Source organism: Equus caballus, chromosome 1 (assembly GCF_041296265.1).
Source record: "Equus caballus isolate H_3958 breed thoroughbred chromosome 1, TB-T2T, whole genome shotgun sequence".
Taxonomy (NCBI): domain Eukaryota; kingdom Metazoa; phylum Chordata; class Mammalia; order Perissodactyla; family Equidae; genus Equus; species Equus caballus.
The window spans coordinates 115,825,674-115,837,357 of record NC_091684.1 but is presented as its reverse complement, the minus strand read 5'-3'; the positions used below and the strand labels follow the sequence as shown (position 1 = coordinate 115,837,357).

Below are 11,684 nucleotides of genomic sequence, written 5' to 3'. Positions count from 1 at the left end.
AGGAGTAAGCCTAGCATGAAATGTCTTAGATCCATTTGTAAGAACTCTAGAACTTTAGCCAAAAAGAAGCATAAAAGACCTGAATACACCTAGGTGTGCTTCTCTTCTTTGATGGGAAGACTCAGAAGCTTAAAGATGTTAACGCTCTGTAAGTTAATGTTCCAGACTAGATGTAATCCCGATATCCTCAACCAGATCCGAATATATTAACCAGCTGGTTTGAATATTTGATGAGGAAGGTCTTGTCCTCCCAGATACCCAAACACATGATAATAAAGCTATGGTAATTAAAGTAGTATTGTATTGTCATAGAAATAGTGACAGTCAATAAAACAACAGCTGTAATGTATATGGGAATTTAATATATGACTTAGGAAGTAATTCCAATTAGTGGGGGAAAGAATGGATTTAACTTAATGCTTAAATTTAAACATTTAATGGTGTGGAACCAACTGGCTATATACTACTGTATATTACGCCATGTACATAAATAAATTCTGGTTGGGTTTAAAATTCAAATCTAAAGACCAAAACAATAAAAATATTGAAAGTAAAAGTAAAAGAATTTACTTGCTAATTTTTGGGTAGTTTCAGTCTATCCAAGCAAGACAGAAAGTCCAGAAACTATACAGGAAAAGAAGCATTTGACTAAATGTAAACAAGAACAAGGAACAAGAGTTGAATGAGAAGCAGGGAACTTTTCAGTCTATAATTCATTATTTTTTTCCCCTGAAGGAGCATGTATTTGAGTACTATGTGAGTAAGTTAAAAAACAACAGAAAAACTTAAAAAACTGTAATAAGAAGAAGTATGTTTTCAGCAGAGATGAATAAGCCTTTAGCCCTACGTGCCAACAGCTTACGTAACACCCATGGTTATGAGGGCCTCAACAAAGGCTTGTAGGAGAAGAACTATTCCTCTACCTTCCAGGTCCTTCTGGCTGATCTAAGAATTAAACTGATGTGAGACAGAAGAACAGGAGAAAATCAAACAAATTTAATAACATGAATACATGGGAGAAATCCAGGAAAACTGAGTAACTCCCAAAATGGCTGAAGCCACCACCGTAATTAAATATCATCTTGAGCTAAAGACAAAGGAGGATGTTGGGGTAGCAGTTTGGGACTTCAAAGGGAAGGAAGGCAATTCACATGGAGATGGAAAAGCAAATGTTTGGTAAACAAATGTCTGTCATACTGTGCAAAAACAATGGGACATGGGCAGGACTTTTATTAAATGGGCCTTGCTATGTTTCTCCCTGTTTACACACCTAGTTTATATTATACTATAGTTATCTTATGGTATTGGCTCCTTCCTGGAACTGGCCTTCTATCTCATATCTTTTAGGCAGTTTGGGAAAGGTCAAAATTTCTTTCTGAGTTTTTTGTTCTTAAATATAATCAAGCCAAAGAGACACATTTTGGGGTGGCAGATTCTTTTTTAAAAAGTTATTTATTTATTTATTTATTTATTTTTGGTGAGGAAGATTGGTCCTGAGCTAGCATCTGTACCAATCTTCTTCTATTTTTTATGTGGGATGCCACCACAGCATGGCTTGATAAGTGGTGTGTAGGTCCACGCCCAGTATTTCAACCAGCGAACCCCGGGGCTGACAAAGCGGAGCACACGAACTTAACCACTATGCCACCAGGCAGCCCCTGAGGTGGCAGATTCTGATCTCCACAGGCTCAAGGCACAAAAAAAGAGATTTGTAGGGACCGGCCTGGTGGCATAGTGGTTAAGTTTGTGCATTCTGCTTTGGTGGCTCAGGGTTCACAGGTTTGGATCCTGGGCATGGCCCTACACACACTGCCCATCAAGCCATGCTGTGGCAGTGTCCTACATACAAAATGGAGGGAAGTTGGCACAGATGACAATCATCCTCAAGCGAAAAGAGGAAGATGGGCAATAGATGTTAGCTCAGGGCTAGTCTTCCTCACCAAAAAAAAAAAAAGAGAGAGAGATATTTGTTTCCACCTCAGGGCCTTTGCACTTGCTGTAACCTTTGCCATTTACCCTTCCCATATGCTCAGCCCTTTCACTTTCTTCATATTTTTGCTTCCCTTTCGTTTTTTTTTTTTTTCCCTTAGATCTTATTTAACATACTATTGTGCTCTATCTCCTGTCCACTCCTGCTCACTGGAAAGTAACTGCCGTGAGGAAACTTTTATGCGCTTTGTTTACTGCTGAATCTCTAGAATCTAGAACAGTATAGCGCACATAGTGGAAGCCTAATAAATATGTGTTGAATGAAGACACAGTGTTTGGAGGAGTTGAAGCTGGGTACCTGAAGGTAACCATAAATATTCAATAAGAAGATGATTACCCCTGGACCTTGTTCCCAACACAGACACAGATGAAAAGAAGTTAATCTTGATAATTTACTATTGTCTTGTTTAACCTGAGGGGTGACTCAAGGGTCACAAGAATTTATGAGCTTGTTTTACAGAAGAAAAAGAATGCCTTCAAGGAATTTACAATCACCAGATAACCAGTCCCCAGGGGCTGTTGATGCCCAGAAGTCTGATTGCCCAAGAGCTTATCTGGAGTGAAAGAAACACCGATTTCCCCTTTGTTTCTCCAAAACTCCTCCTCCTGAGCTCCTTAGCTGTATAAAACCCGCTGCTTTCTTCTTTTGTTAAGGTGGGTTTGCGAGAACCCATCCTCCTGCCTTCTCATTTTGGCCAATTCGAATAAGCCTTTCTCCATCTCCAAGCACCCATGTCTCAGTGATTGGCTTATTGTGAATGGGCACATGAATCGAGATTAAGAGGTCTGATATCATAGTGAAGTGTCCCGAATGTCATGCCCAGGGAGACCTGTATTTCCATTACTGCAGAAAATGAAATCTCAAACTTCCAAGAGGTGACTCAAAGGTGGCATAAAGGGGGGCCTCCAGCTCCTGGCTGCAACAATGTGCACACTGCTGCAACAGGCAACGGAAGCAGAATTGGGGCTTTTTTCCATTCCATGCATGGGGGTGCCCTGGTCCCTGGCAAGTTGGTTGCTCCACGGTGGGGGTGCATCATTGGGAGCAGCTAGGAGGCTCCCCTGATGGGCTGTTTTCTGGGGTGGAGGGACAAGGCAGGCAGGTGAGTTCCAGACCAGTCTTGGGGGCAGAGGTCCACAAGGGCTGAGCATGCAGCTTGCGGGTGCCAGTCCACAAGGGCAAACTTCAGAGCTGCCAACCAAAGAGGGCAGGCACCAGCTGACTGATCACAGGCCTTTGGGTTCCAAGGCTGCCGGCATTTTAAAACCACCCCTGCTCCCACCTCCCCTGTAAAAAAACACCTTGAAACCGGCCAAGAAAAAGAAGTACTGCACAAACAATTGCCTCTCGTTGAATTTTGCTATTTCAAGTGAGCACAAGCTTGAACATTTAATAAATAAAAGTATTAGTTATCAGCAAAAATGGGCACAATACAGTTGTCAGGAAAAAAACCGGAAAAGAGTGAAATGGGCAGAAAAGAGGACGGGATGTTCTGCTTAATGTGTGCCATTGATTGTCTTTGAGTTATTTTTCCGTGTACATTTTCTAAAAGGAATAATGAAAATGATTCTTGTCCATAGAAATAGACCTAAAGGAAGGAAGTGGGAAGGGGCGCGGAGAGGGGGTGCTGGATGCAGGCGGTGGGGGTGCGAACGGTTTCTTCTGCGAAAGAATTAGAGGGCATAATAAGTACTCCTCGGAGGTGGCCAACTCGCTTTGCAAACTGTTTAGGGATCCGAGGGTCGCTAGAGAAGAAGACCACGCAGCGCGGGCCCAGGTGCCAAGGGCGGGCGATGGCGCAGCCCCGGGGGAGGAGACGCGGAGGGGACGCTGGCAGCTCCGGGGCGGGGCGCGGCGCGGCCGGAGCGGAGCATGGAGGCGGCCGCGGCGGCGCGCGGAGCTGCAGGTACAGTATCCGGTACACAGTGGAAGCCTCCTAAGAGCGTGTGGAAGGAGGTGAGGGCCGCTGCAGCCGGCCAGCCCGGTGCCCGCCCGCCTCCGCCTCCGCCGGCGGCCGCGGCCCCTCCCCGCGGCTCGGGTTTCAATGGCTGGGCCGGCCGAGGGCTCCGGGCCCCCGCGCCTCAAAGCGACACCGTAAACAGCGCGCCGCGGCCAGGGAAACTTTCCCGGAGTCGGCGCCAGGGGTCGCGGGCCGCGCACCTGTCGCCGCCGGGGGACGAGACGGGCTGGCGGGCGCGCGGCCCGGGACGTCGGGGGAGGGCAGTCCCGGAGGGTCGCGGTCACCACTCTCCCGGCCGTGCGGGCGTCGGAGCCGCTGCCTCGGCGGGGCCAGCTGCCTGCCTTCCCGCAGCCGCAGGGGCCTCGTCTGGGCAGTGGGCGCGGTGCGGGGACTTCGGCTTGGCGGCCCGGGGGACGGCGGGGAGCCCGGACTTGAGCCCGCGCCCCGAGCCCCTCGGCCCCCGCCCCCAGGAGGGGCCCAAAGCGGTGCGACTTCCGAATCTGAAAGCACGCAGGACAAATCCCCAAAGGGCTCTCCGCCTGCCCCGCCGAGGCGAGGGGCGTTGGATGCTGAGAAAGTGCCTCTTTCGCTCCTGCATCCTTCTCTTCCCGCGGGGACCGGCGGCAGGAAGGGCCCCTCGGCCGGGTCCTCTCGTCCCTTCCACGTCCCGGCTGGCCCGCGGGGCGCGGCCGCAGGTGGACAGCCCTGCCCCCACGTGCAGTCGGACCCCGCCGCCGCTTCCTCCCGCCGCACATCTCCATAAGGAGCAGGTCGATCTTATAGCGGCTCCTCCGCCTTTTATTGGAAGCCATCAGGGGGGACGACTTGTTTTTATGACCTGCATTTAAAAGCTGTGACTCTGAGTTGTTTTTCCTCTGACTTCCAGTGAGTGAGTTAAGGAGAGAAGGTGGCGGGTAGCCAGTGGTATGAATTGGTTACATTCCTTGTGAAAGTTTTCATTGGTCTAGATACTTAGGGTTTTGTCTCTATTTTTAGAGAGGGAGATTCTGTTTCGTCTTTGATTTTTTCCTATGGTCTTTTCTGGAAAGTTGGTCGTTGTGGCTGTGGGTCGTGAGTGCTGTTGCCAGTTTATATGTCTGAGAACTGGGGCAAGGAAAAAAATCACTGCTCTTTGGGGCTCATCTTCGTCATCCCCCAAATGGGGAAGATTCTGCCCACTTAGGGACTTATTGTACAACAATATCTCATATATTTTTAAACCCTTAGCAAGCCTGCGCACAGAGTCGGTCAATCCCAGCTTTTCCCTTCCCCACCCCTCAGAGCGGTGCCATGAGGCAGAGGTCGTCCCCGCTATTGCCTTAGAGTTGTGCTTGTTCTGCCCAGGCCTACTCCATTTTAATGGGAAAAGTGATGGTAATTTCATCTTCTGGAAAAGTGTAGTTGGCCAAAACAGTCTAAGGATTTTCCTGTATTCATTTCAGCATTCACTGTGGCTTTCGTGGTTGCTGATGGCCCAGATGACACACAGCAGTTGCTCGTTAATCATTTCCACATGTGCTCCATCCTTATGGGTTGCAGTTTTACATAGCTGAACTGCTGCCCCTGCTTTGATAGCCCGTTTCCGGAAAGGGCTTGAGTACATCATGTCTACGTGGGAATCCTTCCTTTAGCAAGGAAGCATTACACTGAGAATCAAGCATTCAGAGGAGGAGGCTGTCTCCCAGCCTGCACTTAGTTCTAGCGTGAAAATATAGAGAAAGGGCAGGTGACATTGCTGTGGGAGTTGTGTTCTGTATCAATATTGGTGTGTCTGGTTGAGGGGTGCTATCCAATGGGGCTTTGGGATGCCCCCCAATCATTCAAGACATGCCCCAGGACCACACACCAGTTCTCTCTCTCTGAGAGTATGTGTTGTTAATTTCCCTGATGCTGGAGACCTTCTTAGGTTCCACCAGACCATCTGTTGCTGTCATGTCAGCTTGGAGTCTAGTGGGAAGGAGAAAGAAAGTCAGACACAGCCCGCTTCTGTGACTCTGCTCGTCCTTTACCTCCACCTTCCCTCATCTGTAAACTAAGTAATTGACCTGCCTCAGAGCCGACTGCTGGGCCAGTGGTGAAATTTAGAGTAGGCTCTGAGAAGCCCATTTGTTTTGCACTCCTCCCTTCTGTTTACACACAAATGGAAGCGTTTGTGCAAATTACTTATTTTATGAAATCCATTTAGGAAGTCGGTTTACCGTTCCAACTTAGAAAAGTTGGGTGTTGGACAGTTTGCCCTGGGAATGGAGCAGAGCTTTAGAGATAGAAAGGCTAGCAAGCAAGGAGGAAAACCCAAGACGACTCTGAAGCTCGGGTTGGGGGAAACAGGGACAGTGGTGACACTAAGATAGGAACCCACCCCCGGAGGGGTTATACATGATGCAATCTAGACAGAGTGCTTTCAGACTGTTTCAGAACATGCCTCCCCTAGGAGACACTGAAGAGTTAGTCAGAAACACTAACCCAGAGCGTAGGAGGACTCTAGAAGGGCCAGTGCCTCCCCTGAGCTCTCCTGGGGACCCCTGTTGCTGAGTGGAGTGAGAGCAGAGCAGATGGAGGCCTGGGAAGGGCGTCCCCTGGGAGATGGGAGGAGGAGAGGAGCTAGCTGAGGGCACAGCTGGAGGGCTTGGAGAGGGAGAAGTTCTGAGAACTTGGTGTGGAGACGAGGACCCAAAGGAACAGAGACCAGAAGGAAAAGAAGCCCGTGGGCAGGCCTGGTGCCGAGGAGGCTGAGGCAGGTGCAGAGCTGGGTCGGCCCAGAAGGAGGGTCCAGGGAAGGGAGAGGCCAGAAGGGAAAGCGGTCGGGATGTCACAGGACCCTGAAGGGGCCCAGGCACAGCTGCTCTTTCAGAAGGGCTTGCGGGGACAAGAAGAGGGAGAAGGCCGAGCCTGAGGGGGTGGTGCGAGTGAGGAAGGTGGCTTTTCCCCTCCATTTTTGGGTGGAAGAGACTTGTCTTCATTTTTGGTAAACTAACCCTTAGGAACACTCTACTGTGTGCCCGGTATGGGCTAAGCCCTTTCCAAGCCTCCCCTTAATTGATGCCCATACAAAAGGGTAAACATGGATACTCTCATTAGCCCCATTTTGCTGCTGAGGAAGCTGAGGCATAGAGATGTAACTTGCCTGAGGTCACCTGGCTAGGAAGTGGCAGTGTTGGGATTCAAATGGGGGAGTGGGGGTGGTGGTCCGACTCCCCAGAGGAAGGAACCTGTCATAAGGGTGGGGTTCGAAATGGAGGCCCCCTCCCCCAAAAAACAGGCTCAGGAAGGAAATAATCCATGAACCGGTTCCTCAGAGACCTCATGTTAACTTAGAACTTAAAAAACAAAATCAAATATTCATCAGCCATTTTGGGTCTTCTCTAGTTCAAGGTGAAGTGTCCCCATAGAGGAACATGGACTTGGCAAGTTTGGGGACCTCAGTTCCTGGAGAGCAGGGCCTCACTGAGGGCCATGGGTGGGGGCTTGGCTGGGCGTCAGGACTCCTGTCACGGTCACTAAGTGCTTTTGTGGCCCTTGGTGAGTCTGCTTTCCTTCATCAGGAGGGAAGGGAAAGGCCAGGATGAGATGGCTGTGAAGTTCACTTGGCAGTGAAGTTTGTCTATTACTTCTGACCCAACCAGACTGTAATCTCTCTGAGGGCAGGGCCCTTATTGCTTGTTCTGTCCTAGTGCCCTGCTCGCACCTGGCACATGAACTCCGTGAGCAGTGAATGGTGCTGGTGAAGACCTGTGTCAGTTCCATGGGTATAGGAAGGATCGCTGGGAGTTTTCTGCAGATCGGTTGTATCAGGATGTGGGGTGATGCCAGCTGGTCTGCCACCCCTGGGGTGGAGTGCCCCTGGTCGGCCCATCCCCTGGAATGTCTTTCCAGGGTTCCCGCTCTTCCTGGGAGGGCCAGGTCCTGGGTGGGTCCTCCTAATGGCCTGGGCATATTGTATGCGCTCCTTCTGTTGTTGATTCCTTGTCATATAATGGTATCCATCCTATAGATGGTTCTTGTCCTCCCCCTATGACTCCCCATTTCTAGACATCAAGGGCTGTGTTATATCTATATGAAACGAGGGATCTCCCCTGCACGAGGCCGAGCCAGAGATGGCTGGTATCCTGACCTCATCCAGGAGCCTGCTGTGCCCTGGCAGGATGGAGTGAATGACCGGGCGGCCAGGACTCGGGCTGGGCCGTGGGAGGGAAGTGGGCACTCAGGTGTTGTCTTTCTGACCTTTGAAACCCTAGTCTCGTGACCGGCTGACTGGCCTTAGCTGGGTTCCTGACAGCAGCTGGCTCCCGGCTCCTCTGATGACATTCTTGTTTGTTGCTCAGCCCTGGGAAATTCCAAACAGAGGATTGTAGAAAATGGCTGTGTCTTTTGCTGGGTTGTGTGGTATAGAAATAAACTTCAAGGCAAAACTCGAGCACATTTGTCAGTCAGATGCCCATGGTGTCACCGGACTTTTAAAGTCAGGGTCGCTGCGGGGGGCAGTTGCAGTTCAGTGACTGTCAGTAGCAACTGAAGGTCTGGGGCATTTGAATAACGCTTATTAGGATATAACAGCTGTGGGTTACAAATTCCATGCCCTTTAGTGCACCCATCCTCTGTTGTGGGTTTTCTTTTCCAAGGCCAGTGATCAGCAAGCTTGGGTGGGGGTGGGACACCCAGCCTGTGTGAATCCAAAGACTACTGTCTGTTGAAACCCAGGCATGTCATTCCCCCCACCCCCTTTCTCTGGCCCACTGGGAGCCCACTCACATCAAACCTTTTGCATTTCCTATGTCCAGACAGTGGCCTCATTTCCTACTTGAACCAATGCCTCTTGTCTGTCAAGGCATAGATGCTTCTTTGCTCCTTCAAAGCAGGGCAGCCACGGGTCCCCTGGCAACCACCTTAGGCTGGGGCTGGGGGCTCCTGGGGAAGTCAGAGGGGGAGCTCCTGTCCGTGTGTGTGTGTGGTGCGGCCTCCCGAGGCCCAACCCTCCTAGACCGCTTGGTTTCCTTCACTTGTAGAAATTAAGATAAATGTGTTTTTCTTGGAAACCTAGTCTTTAACCACTACTCGAAAATTCCATTAATTCCGGAGGGAGAAAGCTGTGCTCATTTCTTCATTACATTTTGCTGAGATGAACCCTAATCAGGTCCTTGAATGTTTCATTCAGTATTCAGTGCTTGAGAAGTCAGCGTCAGGGAGATGTCACTGTTGCAAAAAACTTCCTCTCACCGCACTGTCCCCCTGCCGGTTGTACTCTGTTAGACTCCTACTTAGGGGACTATTTTTGGTGAGTGTATGTATGTGGGCGGAGGGGTATGATGCCCAAACAGTGGGTTATAGTTGGTTGTTCATCTTGACCTCCGTGTTTTTCAACAAGTGCTTTCTGTAATGTGTGGGTCTTGCTGACATATGGCCTATTAGAACATCTTGGAAAAAAATTTTTTTAAGCTATGCAGAAGGAAGGGTATTGCTTTGTGTTTTTTCATAATACCTGAATATTGAATAAAAATGTTAATTAAAATATTATAAAATACTTGGGGTAAAAACACAACGGAAACAGAATTTGTCCTTCTGCAAAAGCATAGTCTAGTTACTTGTTGATGAATATGTTTTTAATCAAAGCAATTACATATGAAGATCAACAGATCATCTTGTTTTCATTTCTTCTTTTAAATTGAGATTCCCTCCACCCTTGCCCTAATTCCATTTTTTCTCTCCTATTAATTTAATTTATATATTTAATATATATTTAAATATTTAATATAATTAAATATAATTTAATATTATAAATTTAATATCTATATTTCTGTTCTTTTAGGGGCTAACTTAGCAATACTAATATGCTTGTGCACTGGAATTAATTCTGAAATTAATCAATTTTAAGCTTTCTCTGGAATCACAAAAGGGCTTTGAAACCTTTTCGCTCCACATACCAGCTTCCCAATTTAGGTGCTATTGTTAATGCAACACCTTAGTTCTCTTATGATTTGTTTATCTCCTCAGATGAGATGTTTTTGTTTTGTATGGTTAGCATTGGGTCAGATTTTATCCACATGTTTCTCATTTTCTTTGCTTCCATGCCTTCTTGACTAACTTCCTCTTCAGGTCATTTTCCTTTCCCCTGAGGTACGTCCTGTAGAAATAACTTCAGTGAGGATCAGTTGCTAGTAAACACCCTCTGGTTTTGTTTTTCTAAACATTTATTTATTTCATCCACATTCTTGGAAGTTACTTTTGCTGGATGGAGGATGAAAGTCATTCTCCTTTAGCACTTTAAAAATGTTCTTCCATTGTCTTCTGGCTTCCATAGTTGCTGTGGAGAAGGCAGCTGTCAGTGTAACTGTCATTCCCTTGGGAAGATCTGTTTTCCCTTCTGGCTGCTTTTATGCTTTTTGTGTTTGCTGTTTTATAGTTTGACCACAGTGTGTTTAGGCAGGGATTTTTCTTTTTCTTTTTCTTTTCTTTGCTTTGGGGTTGGTTAGGATTCCAGAATCAGACGATAGGTAACTTAGAGTAATTCTAGAAAAATTTCAGTCATTATTTCTTCAAACCTTGACTCTTCCTCATTCTGTTTTCGCATTCTGGAACTTTAATTAGGTTGTTACTGAACCTTGTCATTCTACTTTCCATCTCTCTTAACCTGCCTTTCATAGTTTCCACCTGAGTGTCCTTCTGTGCTGCATTCTGAGTAATTTCTTCATATTTTCCAGTTCATCAGCTATTTAAGACATTCATTTCTAGAAGCTCTATTTTCTTGCCCTCTAGAATCTTATTGAGCAATTTGAAAAATCTTGGGGGGGCCAGCCCTGTGGCTGACTGGTAAAGTTTGCATGCTCCGCTTTGGCGGCCCAGAGTTTTGCCAGTTTGGATCCCGGGTGCAGACATGGCACCACTCATCAAGGCATGCTGAGGCAGCATCCCACACAGCACAACAAGAAGGACCTAAAACTAGAATATACAACTCTGTGTGGGGAGCTTTGGGGAAAAGAAGGGAAAAAAAAGAAGATGGGCAACAGATGTTAGCCCAGGTGCCAATCTTTTAAAAAAAAATATTGGCCCTTTAAATTCTCTGTTTAAACTTCTTTAAACATGTTTAATATCCCTATCATCTGTATTGGATAATTTCAATATCTGTAGTCTGTGTGGGTCTGATTCTGTAGTTTGTGCTGACCCTTTTGCGATAGTTTATTTCATCATATGTTCAGAGATTCTTGAAATCAGGTCTGCATGACCCCAAAGCTGGTGTCCTTGCCTTCATGCTGAAACCTCATGCCTGTGTGGCCTAATGTTGGGGAGCTCTGATAAGTCCTCATCCTTTTATGGGTGCTTCATCTGTCTTTTCATACTGGCTTAGTTTGTAATACCTTCAGGAAAATATTTGGCATTTTAGAGTAATGTACACCTTATTCTTCTTTTGGAGGGTTGATTAATTTACCTTTTGGGAAAGAGCTAGGATCTTAATGGACTTAGACTGTTTCCAATGTTAGTTTATAAATGTCACAATTTGAAAACTACCAGTTGAATTTCATTGACATATATGGAAGGGAGGGTTAAAAAAGAAGGTCAGCTTGGCTCCTCACCCCACACATCTGGCTAGCAGCAAGTTCTGCCATGTCCACTGCCAAAACCTGGCTCAAGCTTTCTGTACCCTTGTCCTCTTCACTGCTATCGTTTGTCCAAACCATCCTCATTGCTTGCTTTAACTTGTGTTCCCTCTGATTCTGTTTCCTACTGCAGTGTGTTCTGGAG

General features: G+C 47.4%; 1 protein-coding gene across 9 annotated transcripts in view; it reads left to right on the top strand.

Moving 5' to 3' along the window:
• The first annotated feature begins 3,746 nt into the window (after positions 1-3,746).
• Positions 3,747-11,684, top strand: part of FAM169B (Protein) — a 210,696-nt gene continuing 202,758 nt past the window's right edge. For all 9 annotated transcript variants that reach the window (XR_011439024.1, XR_011439019.1, XR_011439022.1 and 6 more), the window contains exon 1: positions 3,747-3,896. Coding sequence is in view for 3 of the 9 variants with exons in the window: in XM_070267716.1 (XP_070123817.1) it covers positions 3,863-3,896 (34 nt within the window). In the remaining 6 variants the exon portion in view is untranslated. The remainder of the gene's footprint in view (positions 3,897-11,684) is intronic.